Below are 19,905 nucleotides of genomic sequence, written 5' to 3'. Positions count from 1 at the left end.
CCTTTTTTCCTTTTTATGCATACTGATCAGCTATAGCAATAAACTTCCTCGAAGTGTTCACAAAACTTTGAACATTGTATATCAAACACTCAGATGATAAAAAGTCTTATTTTATCTATTAATCATCACTTACCAGTACATGCCTTTAACATAAAACTGACTAAAGATGAGTCTTTCAGAAAACTGAGATACCTCTGTACAGCTGACATGCTATAACTAGCAGAAGAAACATCAAGACACTCAGTTTTCTACATGTGAGAAAAATGTCCCAAAATGAGTAGAAATTTCCTTAATTTAGAAATCGCATTATATTTAAATATAAGGAAACATATCTTTATGTCAGCACATGATTATGAACAACAGTTCAGGAAGGCGAAGAGAAAAAGAAACATTACACAGCTTTTCTAAAATAGTAGTAAAAAAGGGGCATCTCAGGTAATATTCTCCCAGGTTTGTCAAAAAAGAGTGTGTTGAAACTAAGAGGGATGGGAGACTGTATAGACTATTTAATTCTTTTGGGACCAGATAATTACTGGAAAATTTCAGAAATTTCAAAATAGCCAGCTGCTACCTAACTAGATTCTAAATTAGCATTACAGTAATAACACCTATGCTTCAAACTTCAACGTATTTAGGCTTCACTAGATTGTACCACAAGCTTATGCTTACAGTATTTCTACCAGTCACTTAAAAAACCACAAACATTTTGACTTTCAAATTAGCTGAACAACTAGCCATGAGCTTAAGACTAGGATCTAGGCTGACCCCTTAAAAAAAATCCCATAAAATTCCAACTATAACTTCCATCTTTCTGTATGGTGATGGCTCAAACTCACAGAAAATGTGGCAGTATGAACAAACATCCAACAGTATTTCTCATTCTTACATACATATGTTGCTTTTACCAAATAAACAAGTTTAATAGAAATCTTCAAATAGCTATTCCCTTTTTTTACTGGAAAGGTGTGGAGGGAAAGAATGGATATATTTTATTCTATTAGCTATTTCTACAAGCTATCTGAACTACTGGAGATTTTTCATTGTCATCTGCATAGTCAAACAGGAAAAAGTAATTACATTTCTTTTATATCTGGTTTGGTAAACTTTCTTGAGCCTCCAGTGCTTGATCTGCAAGGGCAGTTTTTTTAGACACTGAAGGGACTTTCCATATAATTACCAGGATGACTCAGGGGAAAAAAAAGTGGTCATGGTTTCCTTATTACAGAAGAGTAAAACAGCCTAAAACTAAGGGCAAATTTTGAAAGAATTTTACAATTAACATGATGTTAGTGAATGAAGAATTCACGGCTTCTGTACAGGCAGGGAACAGAAGGGCAAAAACTGGTTCCTTAATTTGTATCATTTGCAGACTGCACACTGGCTACATGTGCTCTGCTAATTGCAAGGGCTGTTTCAGAGGCAAGGCATACTCCGTACTTTAAAAACCAAATTATAACATTTTTTTCCAGAACTATCTTAGATATTTCTATTAGATTTCTATTTTCTGAAAGCCAAATGCCTGTGATAGCTATAGTTATAATCTGATTAATCATTGTACTAACATACAATTTTAAACTAGCGGAACATTAAGGATTCACATATCATGTAACATACCTCAAAATGTCGATCAATTAGTTCAAAATATTCTTGCAGGGGAATTGAACCAGAAAAGGTACATGCAAAATCTTTGCAGTTTTGCTTCTTGAAATGTTCCTCTAGTCGGCGTGTGAGCTCTTTTGTTATCAGCCAAAGGTCTTCCAACTGGTCGCTCTGAATCCTATATCGTTCTTTGAGCACAACAGATACAAGACTAATAAACACACACTTAAGCCACATACATTCACTACACAATATAGTTTAGATAACACATAAGTTATCTGAACATGCTAATCGTATCCTAAGTCGACATGAGATTTTCTTAAGAGATGCATGTTCACTTGTGTTAAAGAAATACTTGTATTTTGTTGATGTTGGTCCTAAATACTATCCCCTTTATCCTAATTTTAATAGGCAATTTTGTGGCACAAGACTCTTACTTAAGAGTATGGACCTATTCGTAAAGAAAAAAAGGTATGAAGAACTACCACAATAAGGAAACAGGAGAGTTATATGAAATCATATATTAATATATATGAATACACGAAAATATATGAATATATGAAATCATAAAACAGGTTGTCTGCAATTCTCTGCCATAACAACTTTAGTGAGCTTTTCTCAGGGTTGGAGACAGAATCAGGCTCAATTAACTTTGAACTGTGACTGAGGCACAGTACCTTAAGCATCTGATGGTAACAAACCAGACGGTAACATCTTGTGGTAACAAACCACCTTTAATGTCTTTTGGAAGCGGTTATTGAGTTCTTCAAATAATACACTCAATATCATTTTTATTACATCTCCACTTCATAGGAAAACTTGTAGTAGGAAAAGTATTACTCTAACTACTCATAGGCAACAATATTCAGCTTTGATAGTGCTATGGTTCACTCTAGACACAGTTAATATTAGTAGAAGGTGATTCTTATCCATCTACACACTATGGCTTTGTAAAAATGGCTTAGTGTAGGAATGAAAGTGTTAATATAAACTGAAGTAAGAAATCAAATCCTGTTAGCTACTGTTATCTCTCCCAGCAAATGAATTTCAAAGTATCAGGTTAGTGGAGTGAGATTTTATTTCTAGTCCACATTTGTATAATCCCCTCTTCAGGTCCCAGGAAATCAGAATTAACTAAATGTTGAGAGGAAAACATTATGAAAAATCACAGAGGTCTTTTATTATTTTTCTTATTTTTTTCAGACAAAACACAATAACCAACAGTTCCTTATTTGTTTTCATTACATATCTACCAATATCTTATAAAAGAGGATAGATAGAAACGCAGCCATGACGATTTGATACAAAATAGTTCTCTTTTTTGCCCATATTAACAAGGTCCACAGTAAATTAAACTAACCAGAATTCTTTAGTACTTGAATGCAGTTATTTAAAATTTTCTCAACATTAGTAATTTAAGATTGTTTGACATTAGCACTGGCATCGTTCCCAGGATACGTATTTCACTGAATACAGAATGAAAAATTCTGTTTACAGTGTAACAGGAAAGAAGCAAGTTCTATTTAAAAACATGCTTGTTAAAGAAAAGAACACCATCTGCTAAAGATAACATTCAACCTAATAGCCATTTTTTAAATACTCACAGTGTAATGGCTGGACCTACTTGGATATATCATCATACTTTGCTCTAAGTGATTCTTCCTTGAGGGAAATTAGCTCAGATGTTTTCAGGCCAAATCAACAGTCATTCCATTTATAACTGACATATCTAATACATTAATGGTTTCAAATGGACAAAACTAATTTCCGCCAAAATGCATATTTTGTTTCCATACATTGTTTGTTGGTCAATACAAACACAATCTAATTTTATCATGGCCTGAGTAGAGAATACTGCAATTATTTGTTTTACATGATCTTCCATCTTTCAAAAGAGACAAATTAAATTTAGAAACAGTAAAAAAATGAGAATCTGTAGTTTTACTAAACACATTTTAAACAGAAATACAGTGAAAAAAATAAAGAAATAACTGTGCTTCTGTTCATCGCATGCTTTTATGATGGTTAACCAACTCAAATTAGCTTTTTGTTAAATAAGTTCCATTCCAGAAAGTTACAAAAGATTTTCAGAAAATTATCAATCAGAAAAGCAGGAGACTGAGGAGTACAAACAGGTTACATAGGCTACAAAGTCTTCTAACACTACAACAGGTTGTCCAATGAGCACAACCTAAATTAAGAATGGTTGCTCTGCCAGTAGGTTATCTAAAAAAAGTCTAGAAGGTTTGGTTCACTTCTCAGTTAGGAAGTCCATATCAGCAGAAAAAAAACCATCCACAGTTAGCAGTCAAGTCTTCTCTACACTTTGACTAAAAGACAGTTTTTAAAAATTTCCCTCAAATAAAACATTAAAATCTAAATCTATCTGAGACAAGGTACTTTTTGATATGTACTTTCTGTCAAGATGTACTTCAGGTTGGGCTTCTTTGTAGCAGTCTCGACAGGTTGAAGTAACATATTCAACTACTACACTGTTCAAAATGGATTAGCTAATGCAATTAAAAACAAACATGAAAACAAACGTCGTTCCTGCCTGCAGCTTCAGCAGTGAAACCCAACTGAACCTGGAGAGCTTCATTTCTACATGCATCTCTTCCTATCCAGAACTTAAGGTCCATTTAATATGGGATATGGAAAAAGAGGTCTTCTTCCATTGGCCAAGATAAACTTCTTTCATGGAAAACCAGAAATAAGGCCTGATCTCAACTTTTTTTTTTTACTTTTCTAAAACACCATTACTTTTAGTCAATATTTATCTACACATACCATTTTCTTTTTGAAGAACATTTCCACAGTGATAATGTTGCATAAACAGTTTTACAAAGTATAAGATCAGTGTTAATTTACACAGCAGAATAAGGACCTAACAAATAACACATAATTTCATCTACATTCCACAGTAGATCTGTTCACTCAAGCACAATCATTTTAGTATCATGACATTCTATTAACAACGCTTTTGTATTATGGATAGTCTCTGTTCCAGAAAATATTCTGAATTATGCTTGAGTATCAGACTTCTTACAAATATTTTTTTTTTTTAATCAGTTTTACTTAGGTAACATTTCAAGTAAGCAAATGCTCCCTAAGAACTTCTCTAACCAATGCAATCCAATGCATAATCTGGATGCTGAGATCAGGCTGTTAACATAGAAGGTGGCATCATACTACTCATTCATTTTCTGAAGTTAGGATTCCCAGACGCAATAAATTTGTAGTCACACTAGGAGAAACAGATATTTTGAATCTCCTCTGTAAAGTGAACTTCACAAGTAAAGCAGTGTGGGAAAGTTTATTGTAAGACTGCAAACACCATCCCTAGTTAGTGAATAAACAAACCTGAGGGGAAAAGATTGAGGATTGGAATGGGTGGGTGTGAAATTACAAGTTATAGCCTCACTAGAAACTCAAATACATTATATAGACATAAACTTTTCCTTACACAGCATCAGAATGCAAAATGAAATCCAAATCAAAGATTTAAACTATAATCCAGAACAAGTTATTTATAAATCCTTTACATTTTTTAGTTTTTAGAAACTGTCAGGTCTGGGAACTTGCATGTCTAGTTAGTTGAAACTGTTTCAGATCTACTATTTAAAGAAATATTAAAAACAAACTAACAATAAACCAGTACGTAAATTATGCACACAAAAACCAATACAAATGAATTTGAACCTTAGAAATGTAAAGCGATTCTTGGTACAATGAAAGTTACTCCGCAGATGGTTTCTGTTTTTAACACATTTGATTACACTAGAAAAGGTATTATCTCATAGTTTACAGCTGACACCACCGATATTTATATATCCCATCATGGAAAATGGATTTTTGAAAACAGTAAGGCAGATCATCTTTGTGTCAAAAGGATTTCACATCAACAAACTAGATTGTGATTTTTCACTCAAAACAGTTTTCATAAAGCATTCACACAGTGTTCCAGTTGAGCTCTCTGCAATGCACAATAGGTGTTCTAGCTTTTCAATTTGTAGTCTGCTGTATTAAATGAAGACTTTGTGCTCTGCTGGCATGGAAAATGCTAAACACAATTGAACTGATTTGGTTCCAATGCACATGCCAAGAAAGAGTTCAGCAAGTTGAGCAGTTGTACAGAGCAAGACACCATAAACTCTCCAAAATGCAGAGTACTGATCTTTTTCAAAGAGCACAAACTCACAGGTGGCTGAAACATGACTACTCTATACAAGAGACACTGGACCAGATAACAGCATAACTGCATGCGTGTTCTGTAAACATAATAGGAAGGATCTTGAATCCATAATGCTATACTTACAAAGGTATACAGGCATCTAAAGAAAACAGCCAGGTATTTACTCAGATGTAGAGAAGCAAGGAGGGTTTGATGCCTAATTTAAGTCACAGATTACTGAAAGTCAGTGAAAAGTTAGACACCTGCTTTTTAATCCCTTTCAAAAATTTCAGTAGGTGACTAATTCCAAACACAGGTGCTGAAATTCCTTTGGGAAAAGAGAGGTTTTTCCTTATCGTAATGACAGTATTAATTTATTAATAAAAACATTGCTAAAAATTTGAAGAAAATCCATTTTCTTCAGAAAACTGCCACTTTATTTTGAGTGTGACTTTTTGTTTTGTCATAAAATTTTGTACCTCCCCTAGTAACATAATTATATACCCGAGAGAGAGATAAGAAATGGTTGGTTAACACTGTGAAACTCCTGTGATACATACAGGAGTATGTATCATACACAGTGATTATCCTTCTTCATATGATCAACATTCTCACTTTGTACATATATTAACAGATGATCAGGCCTCTTTTACATTAATACTAATAGCACTTACGTGATGTTTTTGAAGCAAGAAGAGTGGTTTTTGAACCAGTTAAAAACAGAAATCCCAGAGCATTTGCCTGGTCACCCTCAGATGGATCAACAAAGTCTAAAAAAGAAAGTTAAATACAGCTTTCTATAATTTGACACTGGTTTTCAACAAACCTCAATTCATAGCCAGGACTATGTCAACCTTCACACAAGCAAATGAATGGGATTGTTTCCCTTCTTAGGGTTCAAAAGTAATGAATATCAGCATTAGTTTGGTATATCCCCCCTTCATTCACAGGTGGAAACTGAGCTACATACTGGTTGTTCTTTCCCAGCCTGAAAACAAAAAGGTAGGTTTCTCAGAGGTTCAGTCTGTACCATCTGAAAAGAATTGTGATTAGTGAAGAGCCCAAAGACTACCACCTTCTACCATATGCAAGATCATCTTTAATTCAGATATTTATGCAAAAAATATGCAGACATTTAAGTACATTCTCTCCAGCTTTCAGCACAGAGCAAAACAAGCATCTAGGTTGCTAAAACTAGCTACTCTGCAAAGTTCATGCAAGTCCACCTTTCTTTTCATTCCATGTAGTGCATAATAAGAGTTTAAATGGCTTCATTTTAGAATATCATACTTCAAAAATTACTCCATGTCACATCTACTCCCAAACTTCTCCTAAAAATAAGGCAAAACAAGAAGGAGAAGAGATACAACTTTTACTGCATACACCCATAATTCAAAGTTCATTCACAGATCACGTCATAATCAGCATACTTTTTTTAACACTGTAAATGGAATGAACAGAAATCAGAATATTTTAATGCCTTCTTAGTCCAATGGTTTGTGTTGTATTTTCCACAATGCATCCCTAGGTTAAAAATAAATTACAATGTGCTATTCTGAAAGCATTATTGCTTAGCCATAATGGAAGTCCATTATGAAAACCTCAAAATGTAGACATTTGAAAAAAGGTTCTCTGTTTCAAGTATTACACAACACACCCATTTGAGAGAAAAGTTATATTTACCCTTAAAGTGAACAGAATCATGCTACAAAAAAAAACCAACCAAGCCTTCTCTACTGCTCTCAACAAATGCATGATATAAGTTTTTAAAAAAGAGAAAAGCAGCCCCACCTTAAAAGTATCATATTAAAGTTGTTGGCCCACATAGCTCTCAGAAAATTGCTGCAGAACCTTAGTCCTCTGAAGTTCAGGGACTTATCCACTGCCAGACTGAACTTACTCTTAATCACTTTATAAGTCCTGTTTATTCATTTCTTTTTGTGCTAATATGATCATCTAGATCCATGATGCAGCCACAAAATATTTACTGAAGTCAACAATATTCTCTTTTTTTGCCTGCATTTTATTAAGATAAATGAGTCACTTTCTTTAACTCTCCTCTTCAAATCCCTAGATAACATTCATAGCCTTTTTTCTACACTTCTGAGTTTGAACTAATTTTTATTTAATATCAGCAACCAGCATTCAGTGTGCCAGGGCCTAGTAACATAATATTAGTTTCCTGCATGGAACCATTTTGTCTAATACATCCTCAGTTCTTATTTGTTTGCTTATGATTACACCATCCTACACCACAGAGTATTCCTGTGGTAACTTCTACCTTCTCTCTCTTCCAAATTATGAGCACGTAATTATAGCAGAAATTATTTTCATAACATTACAGTACTCAATTTCATTCTTCTTTTTCCAGTCCCAAATGGCACCTAATTTCTCCTTCAAACTGTTTTAATGTAATTCTGAGTACAAAACAAAGCTCAGGTTTGCACACCAGAAAATATCGCTAAGTACAGATCTTCTTCTTGGTCCAAGAAGGGTAATGGAATTATTAAATAAGATCAGCTTCAGACCGATGTATCAAAAATTCCACAAGTCTTCCTCTAAAGCAACTATACTCCTTCCATACAACATTGACCACTTCTGCTTTACCCTACCCTTTTTTTTCAAATGAATGCCCATGTTTTCCCTATTACAACACCACTTCTGCAATTTTATGTAAAATGACTTTCTAAAAATTAGATCCATATCATGAAATCTGCAGTTTAACCACAGATAGGTATATTACCCCAAGTGAATTATTATTATTAAAACATTATGCCATCATTGCTTTCAAAAAATACTTTTAAAATATGCCAACATGAGTTTTTTTAATTATTTCATTACTTCACACAGACAAACAAATCCTGTTGGAAGCCTCTAACACATTTCCGATTACAGACATATTTAAAAACCTACCTGGAAAAATGGTGAGAAAAGTGACAGGAGGTTTGTTGGTATCAATAGTTAGCTTGTGGTTTGCTGCTTTTGAAGGTTGAGATGGAAAGCAAACCAACCGCAGAGGCAGACTGAAGTTACACTGAGCAACTCTCGGTATTCCTGAGATCGGAGAACACAGATTCAGTTCTCGTGCCCATATTCTGAATACAAGATACTTCACACCACTGTCCTCAAAGAGGTACAGCAAGATACCTTTAATATGATTAAGGAATATGTTAAACCAAAAACTATATCAAATTCTTAATTTTTGTTGACTTTTCCTCCTGAAGCACCTTTAAATTTGAATACTTTTAATTACCTTTTCAAGTGAACATTTTTCTATAAATGGGAAAGCAAGAGTTACTCATGAAATTTACTGCATACTTGTATTTATACCAATTAAAATGCAATAAAGATTAGATTTTATTTAACACTCTAGACAAACAATTCCACTTTAACATACACAACAGTTGTGTGATTATTCCTGATCCTTCAAACACAGAATTGAAGCATGAACATTATCAGGAATATCCAAAACTAAATGCTTTTTAAGAACAGATTTACTCTTTTTTTTAATATTCTTAAAAAACACCTACGCAACCTTCATCTCTCAGATGTTTATGGCTTAGAAAAGAATGTATCTAACAGAGATTATTACCCAAAAGTATATTAAGTTATATCTTTCAACTCATTGCAACATAATAGAACAGAACTGTAGAACAAACTGGCTACTGCCTTGAGTATTGGGATCTATTGTCATATGCAACTTATTCAGAACGGTGCAAGAGAAAAGAGGAAGTTTTAACACTAACATCTAGAAAAGACATTTGAATGTGTCAAAAATTTTCTCAGATATTGCTGGCATGTCAGCAATTGCCTGATACATTCTATGTGAAAGGCAAAAGTGCTAGTTGCTATGAAATACGGAGTACTTGCTCTTTTGAGCAGGCAGATTATGGGGGTTTTCAGACCATTTGTTTTTTGATGAAGCAGCTACATGAAAACCTAGTTTAACAATAATAGATTTTTAGAGACAGTAAAGTAAGTAACTGTCAGAAAAGTCATGAAACTGATAGCTACATAGAGGTTATCAGTCACGTAAGCTTCGCAGGTTAGTATAAAATTTGCACTCAAACGTTTAATAGCCGCCCAAAAACCCCTTTTTGATAACAATTTTGTTTGCTTCTTTGCAGATCTCTTGCAATGAAAAAATTACTTCTAAGACTCATCTGAGGGGAAAAAATGTTACTAGAAGGCTCAGATTCATCTTTCTGGTTGTCAATTCATTAGGTCTTTTGGCTGGCTCACAATGTCTCCAAGTAACTATTCTTGTAAAATACAAAATCATAGTAAAATGAGCAGAAAGCTCATTCAAACCAAAGACAAGTCCTCAAACTTGGGATAACCCCAGGTTCCATGGAAAATTCTTGAAGGAATATTTGAAAATAAACTCATGACCTTTCAGAATGATTCATTCAACTGGATGTTCACCATCTGATGGGAAAAGTAAAATCTGCTCTCAATGACAACATAACACAAACATCTCACTATTGAACTTAGATGTGGAGACTTATCAACAGGAAAAAATTAAGTGATGAAAGTAGCCAGAAAGACTTTAAACATTTTCATATTTAAAACAAGGTATTTCCCTTTTTTTTTTCAAATCAGCTTTTTCCTATATAGTCTGCTGTCAGTCTGCCTCATCATAAACGTAACTTTTCAATATTTCAGACAAAAGTCAAATCAAAACTAAATCAAATATTATCTAGCTTTGGAAGGTGACTGGGGAAGATTTCTAGTTGATTAATCCAAAACCACTATATAAGAGAAAAACCAAAAGCTCCAGCAAAATCTATCACTACAGTGAAAACTCAACAAAGAAGTAGCAACGTGTGGAAGTCAGAACTTTCTCAGCCTGCTGATGATATGTCTAGCAATACCTCTCACTTCATCTACAGTTCTGATACTTTGCATGATACATAATTTCCGCTCCGTAATAAAGAAAACAAAAGTGGGGAAAAATTTCAGATTCTCTTCTAACCTGAAACACAATAGAAACTGTCTAACATCTCATAAAGTACTAGTTTGTAAAGGCATACTATGCAGTTGTCTGATAAAAGTAATAAAACAGTTAATGCCTTGTAGTTACTATTTCACTTCCAAGTTATTCATTTAATTAAATTTGAAACATAACATTAATGTACATTATAAAAAGCATTAAAAAAAAGCATTAGAACTCAGATCTCCATGTTAAATATTCAGAATTGATACTTGTTCCAGTATGCACAACCCTGAATTTAAGTAGTCCAGTGCACCTCACAGTAATCCAAACAGATTTTGTCCCAGATGATTCTACAAAGTCTGCTGCGTAGAATCACAGCAATATTCTCTTCAGCAGCAGGTTTGCATCTTGAGTAGATAGTTCTTAACAAAAACTCCAATTTTTCATTTTTAGGATGTTATTTTTTGAAATGATATACACTTCTTTTATTATATTTTATTGATGATTAATTTTTAAAATACTTTGTATAGCAGAAATATGCCACAAGAAAATAAGTATTCTTGTCAAGAGTAGTATCTTATTGAGATGGTTCTAGCATCTATTTCCTGTAGGGTTCACTGAAATATCCGGAAACCAGAAAAGGAAGGGTACCATTAACATAGTTATTTACTTTTTACTTCATTTACTATGCTCAAAAGAGCATAAGTATTGAAAAATAAGACTCAAATGCACATCTATCTATAACTTCTGTATAGGAAAACTGCAAAACTGAAAATACCCTTTCAGTTGATCTCTAAACCTATGACAAGCAACTACTTCACCTTCCCAAAACATGAAGGAATTTGTATTTACTATATATTATTAAAGTTCATAAAATATTTTGTACAAGCATTACATCTTCTCAGCACATCTACTACTGCACTGCAAAACTACTCTTCTCCCTTTTCAGTCTACGTATACATAAGCTAATTTTCCAGTCTTGTTTTGTCTTTTAATTGTACTCTTTCAAGAATCATAGCTACCATGATCACAGTAGAGTTTTTGTACTGCTGGTAGTCTCAGATAGAAAGCAGCCTTTTAGCCTTGAATAAGATGTTTCCAATGGGAACTGAAACAAAGAGATGTTGTGACATCATTCTCAGAGTTACTCAGTCCAAACAGCATAGCACCGGTCACAAATCCTTAATAGTTGTTCTAGTTGCACCAAACAAAGCTACAATTTAGTTGCCTTAGTTCTTGTTAAAACTTGAAAAAAATTGCTAAAAATATGGTAAAGAAAAATCACACAATTGTTCTCAATTTCCAATCTCAATGCAGAAGGCACTTAATACTTTGTAAAATTCCTGTTACACACAAGGAAGTGCAATATACTTCACTAAGAAATGTCTTTACTACTTTCTATTTTCTATATTCACACTTACATAGCATCAAACCAAGGATAATAAGAACTTGTAGAAATAATAGCTAAAATAACAGCTCCCTTCCAATGCTGCTTTATTCAGCATATACTGTCACTCATGAAACTATTCAAACTTTGCATTTTTTCATTCACTTACCTTCAGGATTGAGCTCTATCGTATAACCAGCAATGGGACAAAAGAAAAAAAAAAGAGAATACATGAGATATTACTCAAATAAGAAAAAAAAGAAAATGCAGTAACAGGTTTTTAAGAACTTAAGACACATTTGTTAAGTAGACAATACATAAAGATATGATACTAGCCAAAAACCAGACATGAGACCACATTCATCAGTAGTGCAACCCCATCCAACTGATTGACTCATTAAACTTCAGCTGGATGAATCCCAGAGATAGACTGAAGACTGATTTGGTCACAGACACGGATATCTTAAAAAAACAAAAGAGGAAAAAGGCTCTGTTCAGATAAAATGAAGTCACAAAGGCACTTAATTTTTATTTACTAGTATATTACACTTAAGGATTTGTCTGCCAAGCGACACTAGTATTTATATGTAATTGAATTATCATAGGTTAATAGTGTTCCTTTAATTAAAAGTCTTCAAAATTCGACCATCAAAGGCAAGTTTTTAAAATTACTTCTTCAGTTGCCTAATTCTGTTAGATGTCATATCTGCTCGTTCTTTTTTTTAATCACATATAAACCATGAAACATACTTAAGATCTAAGATTTCTTTACTCCCCTAACGAAAAGAATTGCCAAATCCAACCTAACAACTAAAATATAAGCGTACTTTTAACTAGTATTACCTGAAAGAAATAAAACATTCATTTGCTGGCCTTCCAAAGCAAAATCACAGAAACAAGACCAGCAAAACAAAAAGCAAGCTTTCGAAATCAGAGGATCCAAGATACTGATAAGTCACCTGTACAGTGATCCCACAAAACCTGTCTAATCCACAACACTAATTTACATAGTTACACATGTACAGTATCTCATTCACAAGGAATATGAAGTCAGAATCACATTACAGAGGGACTAAAGTTGTACAAGCTGTTCATGCAGGCTCTCAAGAAGGAGGAGCATCCTTTCCACTCCCACCCTCTGCACATATCTGAAAGTCATGTCTAAAGAGGGTAAGATCAAGTTCTTTAAAAGCATGAGTTCCACTTTTGTCTAGAAATAAACATTTCAGTCATAGCACAGTCTAGACTATCACCATAAACACAATGTTTCAAGTGTGAAGTGATGTGAAGGAAATGCTTACATAAAAGTGTCTATATTGGATAAGGTACTCAAGACCACCACCCTTCACAGAAGCCCTACATTAACTTATAAGTCTTTCATGTCAATCTACTCCGTTTTTGCTGGCATAGCTCTGTCTTTGCACAGTGAACTAAATCAGCAAATCTGGCTGAGAAACAACCGTTGATTGCGTAAGAACAACAGAGGAGGAGGTGCAGGAGCAAAGCCAAGCAGTAAGAAGTGAAGAAGTGACAGCTTTAACTGATTTATGCAGCATTTAACTGAACATGGAAGTCCTCCCAAATATAGTTTCTCAGTAGTCTGACATATTCACAAAGCTGTGTGTAGAAAACTAAGTTAATCAGTTATGGATATCAGGAAAAAGTTACATATTCTATCACTAGGGTCATTAGGGCATTACAAAATAACAACTTGGTTTCTATCCTTTGGGTTATTTTTTTTGTTTAGAATGAATATGTTCATCTGTTAAAAAGGAAGTGATGAATAATCACTCCTAATGCTTATTCAAATCTCCTCCTCTGTGGGGAGGTAGTTTTCATCACATTTGTCAGCAGACCAGAAAGCTGAATAGTCATAAAGGCGTAACCAACTTCTCACTCCAAGAGATGGTCCCTTAAAGAGCAGAACAGAAGCAAATTGATAGGACAAGATGGGAAAGCTGGCACAGCTGTTTCACAAGCAACAAGCTTATGACTTTACCTCTGTAAGGCCAATTACATAACTTGATGCAACATAAAATATTAACTAAAACTGAAGACTAGATAAGCATTATTTCTTTAATTACTACTGTCTTCAATATATTTCAAAAGAAAATTTATAAGAAATATGTGAGGAAAAAGGCCTCAAAAAAAGTAAATCAATTTAAATCTCCAGTGGCTTACCTGTTGGTATATTATATGAAACCATGCAACTTCCTTCTAGTTCTGACGGAGTACAATTCCCCTTCAAAAATACAGACAGGACCACAGTTTCAGATGAATCTGGTTCTAAAAACAACACAAAATTAAATCAAGTAATAGGAGCATCCAAATGAACACAACATATTTCCTAGCAGTTTGGGAATTATTCTGCTAAACTATGGTAGTTGTTTCCATTAGTTCACCTTCATCAAATCACGGTACGTGCTTTTTTAAAAAAATCTTTAATTTGTAAAAGGCAAACTAGGGCCTCCAGCTATCTTGAAGCATAACCAGTAAAACAATTCAGCACACTGAATATGGAGAAATAAAAACAGATGCAGTTTTATGTTATGATTTTAATATTTTACAAAGCCATCAGTCATCATTCCTGCCACATGTTGAGAAAACAAAAGAACTGTCCTTTCAGATGAGAACAGCAGTCAATAAAGCCCTATTTCAATAGGGACCATTACTGCACAAATTTAGAGCAGAAATGGTCTGTAGTCACAACTGAAACAGCAGGCACACTTGTCTGATCTTGAGCTCCACATAGCATTCAAGGCAATTCCACCTGCAGTCTCATCAACAAAGTTAGAAAAAGGCTACAATCCTTAAACAGTTGATGCTAAGCTGAGAACATATGCTAGACTGTCCACCAGCACACAAACTTTCTGTCCCTGCCTGTAGCTCAATACTGCCATTTCTACATAGACAGAATTATCAGCAAAAAAAAAATACCCCAGCAGAAGTACTCCAGAATAACTGATTTTTTTTTTTGCCTCCATCATAAAGCTGCCACCCCACCTCTCCTCACCCACCACCCATCATACCACAATCGACAGTGCAACTCCGTTCCTTTCTACTCCATCTTCCTCCACTAGGCAGTATCTAGAAGACGTGGAGTGCAACAATGCATTTGATGGAAGCTGGACTACACCTTTCCAACATCCTCAGATACTGTAATGGTACTATAATAATTTACCTAAATCATCAAAGACGAACTGGTCACAGGTCACTGCTAATGGAGCTTGCACACAGACTGCCAGGCTCGGTTTCTGTGCAGTCACTCTGCTCTGTACTGTTATCTAAATCAAGTGACACAAAGAAGTATTTAAGGGAAGCAACAAATTTATCTCTGTACAGCAGGAAAAAAGACACAACCAACAAAAACATATAAAAAATTTGCAAAGACCAATTCAACAACGTTTCAGAATTTAAAATTTCAACTTCAAACCTTTCACAGTTTTTATTTACTTACGACCAAAAAAAAAATGTAGTAACTTGTAAGGTTTAAAAAACCTGAGGGAATTTCTCATTTTTTTGTAATTTTAACCCAAGACAAACCAATACTTAAGTGGTAATGAAAATGTCAATATTTTGCAAGTGGTCATGTGCATTCATTCTAATGTAAACAAAAATAAAATGTTGAATCTTTTAGGTGACTAAAGCGAAAAAACCCAAAAATAATAAAATCTAAGCTAACCAAATAAATTCCTTTCTTTAACTGCAAAGAGCAATACATAGTCTTCTGAATAACTTCAGATTCTTATTTGACTTTTTTACTGCAAACAAAATAAGACAATCAAAATACTCAGAACAATAAAAACTCCAGATTATGAGAGCTGACCTAAACATAAATTTGGAGTGGCTCTCGCTGTTTCTATTGTATGCAGTTACTCTGCTACAAAACTAATGGGTATCAAAAGAATGTACTTAACTCATATCTAAAATGGAAGTATAGTGGTGACTGAGATCTGAATATGGTCTGCATAGACATGGACCATATACCTAATATCATCTGTTTTGTACTGCTGGTCTACGAAGGAGCTCATTACATCCAAGTTAAATCAGTGTAGAAAAATATTATTAGTTATAAAATTACTAAAGCGTTAGGAACTTTGCCTACTTTAACATAATTAACATCATCATTGATTTATGTTTCACAGTACATTTGAGTTGCAAACAGGTTCCCAAATTATCCATCGTTATAATGCTAGCAAGGAAGAATAACATCTACCTCTATACATACGTCAGGTAAACTTTACCCATTTTATGAACCCAGAATCTCAATAACATGAACAATGTCGATGGAATCAATGAAGATATTATGCCAATTAAGTGAGTTAAAAACATGCAGACATGAGACTGCACTCTTCAGAATCAGTAAACAGGACAGTGACATTTAAAGTTTCTGGCAAATACTACTGTGGTGCATTTCTCAAAGAAATGGAGACATGATCATTTAAAGGAACTTATGACAGGAAAAAAAGATTCTAGAAAAAACTGAGTGCATGGTAACTCCTTCATTTACTATTGTTGTTTCACTAAAAGGTATGACATACATAAACAAGAAAAGAGAAAGCAGAATTAATTATAATGTCTTCTCATTAAAAAGCTTATTAAACATATAAACACATCCATGCTCATTTTAAACAGGGTTTACCTTGGCTCTTACAATAGCAATAACGAGTAGATAAAGGAAGGCAATGGGAATTACCTGTGTTCCCAGTACTGAAATCATAACCACTCCCCAAGAATTTAATTTGGCAATTATAAACACAATGATTTCCACTGTAATAACTCACTTATACAATATATTGGCACCAATATAAACTAAAAGCTGATAAATTCACACCTGTCTTGAGGTAATTTAAATTTATATTACATATTTTAACATAGCCTTATAGTCTCAAAAAGCCTGGTCCAAAGTCCAATGCCATTCATCTGAATTTCTTTGAGCAAAACTATCAAGACTTTATCAGAATTATGACTTTATCCCGTATTGTTTTAGCATTTAAAAATGCAGAGAAATTTGTTGGACCAAGTACGACTAAACCACACTAGTCTAAGAGAATCTGGTTCAAACAGTCCAGTTACCCTCTGAACTTTTCACTCAAGACCAAGAGGAGAACTTGAAATGTTCTCAAAAATGAGGCTTCCTTGATATTCTTAGAAGATCCTCTTAAACTCTGAAATAAAAATCATGATCCTTTTTAGGCAATACTGAGGAAAAACTACATTTGCATACACACACACACTCTCACACTTTCTTTAGAATCAGTTACAGGTACCAACTCTCATGGAGGAGTGCAATAACATCAATCTTCTAATTAGATTTTCCTACTATTTTTTTTTTCAAGAGCAAAAGGTATGAAAGTCTTTTTTACAAAAGGCAGCTGAAGAGGATAAACCTCTCATTTGAGTAATGAAACATTTATTGCCTTTGAAAGGTGTTGGCAAAATTATTCTCACGACTTCAAAAACTACTTCACTGCATGCTAATAATGTTCTTGTCTCCTCTTACTTATCAAAAATAAAACTGCAATCACCTTTTGATTTTAGCAGAAGGCTTCCTATAATGACACCTTGTGTCATACTAAGGAGGAAAAACACTGAGCCTTTATTGCATTTCAAATTTTACACATTTTCATGTTCTTAGTGAAATACACAGAAAGAGACATTTTCTTACAATTTGCCACCACTATTTGAATGCTACTGTTTGAGTTAATCACAGTACCTTTACTGTGACTGATGGTACTGCCTCTGCTTTTACCTCACTCTCAATGGCTTGCTGTGAAGAAAAAGACGAAAACAGAGTAAATTCAATGTTCCACATGAATGAGTGAACACAATGAATGCAATATTACTTTCCTACCATCAACTTGGTAAACACAGAATTAAGATTAAAGGACTTGTCATTCCTATGACAGATTAACATACACAGAATACATTTCTGAGTTCCTTCTGAAAATGTAAAGTCTCTGTTTGAAATTGCCTGCAAAAAGGATAGCAAAAGGTCATGAATGTGGTGTACATAAGAAACTAATACACTCTGATGTATATATGAATATTTGAAACTGTTTTGTTTGGCACACTACTTTCCACTGTATATTTATTCAAATTCTGGAAATACCTTCTGCTATTCAGTAGGGAAAGGTGACTTGCAATCTGCCAATATATTACACACACACCATAGTACATCCTATAAAATCTTCACACACTATCTTATAGTTGAAATATACCTTAAACTTTAAAAGAAAATTATAGTAGGCACTTTAATACTCCTGCTAATTTCTATTTCAACAGGCAATTCCATCTACTTCAAAATTCATCTTGACCTTGCAGTATATTTTAATTTTATTTTATGTTTATATTTCATTTTGAAACAGGTCAGTCACTACAGTTAATGAAAATGTTCCTGTGTAAACTATTATAAAGAAACATATCGCTATAATACCAAATTACTGATTTGACCTTATAACTTCTCATTATAAAAGAGTAAATTAAAAACAGTATAAGATCCACATCTGCAAAGTTCCTAAAAAGTCAGGAAGCTGGTAGGCTCTTTGGGTTCTAGAAGTAGGACTTTCATTTGTACATTATGTACCTTTTCCAGTTAAAGACAGTTATGTTCATATTGGCTTGCCATGCTCACTATCTCTGGTGACCAGTGCCTCATCCTCAAGCAATAGCAGAGGTGTAAAGAGATGGACTCTTAGTATATTCAAGTCTCAGAAATTATCTGGACTTCCTGGATCAGAGGCCATACACAGGAGGTGGTGTTAAACAGCCAGACTGGTCCTCCACTTGCTTATCTAATCAGTTTTAATACATCTATATCCTCTTTGCTCTTACCACACACACACACTGCAATTTCAATCTTTTTACAAGTGCAGAAGCAGTATCTGAAAGCCTGTGATTTCCAAGGTCACTGTAGAAGCCCTAAAATTGTTCCTACATTTGTTTATTGATCCTTCCCCATGAAGTATCTTATCAGATTTTTCCCTTCTAGATGCCAACTGAAAAAACACACAGAAAAGTCAACCACACAGCAAACTAAGACATATGGGCAGCCTTAGGAAATACAGATTCAAAGCTGTGGTTTGATTTATATTATGAGTTACTTATATATGACACAGACCAATTGCACCTGGAAGGTTGAGCAAATGAGTACAGCAGCCTTAGAACATTCTATGTACCTAACAGTTCTAAGTGTTGTAAGTAGATTATTGCAGCTAGTCAAGGAGACTAGCACACATCACAAAGAAGTCCCTTTATCAGAGAATAATATCCTTGTGTATTTTTTAAACAGCAAGCAGCCCAGGAAAATCAGTTTTGCACAAATTAGTGGCCAGAAATGGTTCATTACAGATGGTCTAGTGCAACAAATATGTTCTGAAATGTTGAATTTTGAAGTTTTAAGAGACAGTATAAGCTCTCCCGAATCTTAATTTGAATAATTTTTTGTAAGCTCCTTATATATACAAAATGAATAAATTAATTAGGCTGCAACACCAGACAATACTGAAAAATGGCTTGCCAGAGAAAGGTTATTTCTTACAATGCAACTGAGTGGTTTGAGTATCTTATCTTTCAAAGATCTAAGGATGACACTTCTACTGTTAAACTGCTCACCAGTACAACTTCTCACCCCAAAGTTATTCCATATCCTAAGTTCTCATTCACTTACATTTGCTTAGCCAAGAATCTAATGGTCCCAAGACAGAAGATAATAAATAATTTTAATAAATTCTAGTTAAAATCTTTAATAAAAGTGTCTCCTAATTGAGGAAAAACTGAGGGCTATACAGTTCAGTCCCACAAATAAAAATA

At 34.0% G+C, this 19,905-nt stretch overlaps 1 protein-coding gene across 2 annotated transcripts in view; it reads right to left on the bottom strand.

Moving 5' to 3' along the window:
* BBS9 (Bardet-Biedl syndrome 9) overlaps positions 1–19,905 on the bottom strand; it is a 284,671-nt gene that overhangs the window by 209,043 nt on the left and 55,723 nt on the right. For both annotated transcript variants that reach the window (XM_027659381.1, XM_027659382.1), the window contains exons 12-18: positions 17,810–17,863; positions 15,275–15,377; positions 14,275–14,379; positions 12,263–12,277; positions 8,684–8,824; positions 6,445–6,540; positions 1,615–1,787 (exon numbers count right to left, since the gene is read on the bottom strand). In XM_027659381.1, coding sequence (XP_027515182.1) covers positions 1,615–1,787; positions 6,445–6,540; positions 8,684–8,824; positions 12,263–12,277; positions 14,275–14,379; positions 15,275–15,377; positions 17,810–17,863 — 687 coding nt within the window. The remainder of the gene's footprint in view (positions 1–1,614; positions 1,788–6,444; positions 6,541–8,683; positions 8,825–12,262; positions 12,278–14,274; positions 14,380–15,274; positions 15,378–17,809; positions 17,864–19,905) is intronic.

Source organism: Corapipo altera, unplaced genomic scaffold (genome assembly GCF_003945725.1).
Source record: "Corapipo altera isolate COAL_440 unplaced genomic scaffold, ASM394572v1 44b, whole genome shotgun sequence".
In the NCBI taxonomy this organism is placed as follows: domain Eukaryota; kingdom Metazoa; phylum Chordata; class Aves; order Passeriformes; family Pipridae; genus Corapipo; species Corapipo altera.
Note: the sequence above shows the minus strand (reverse complement) of the source record. Positions and strands in the feature narration are given on the sequence as shown.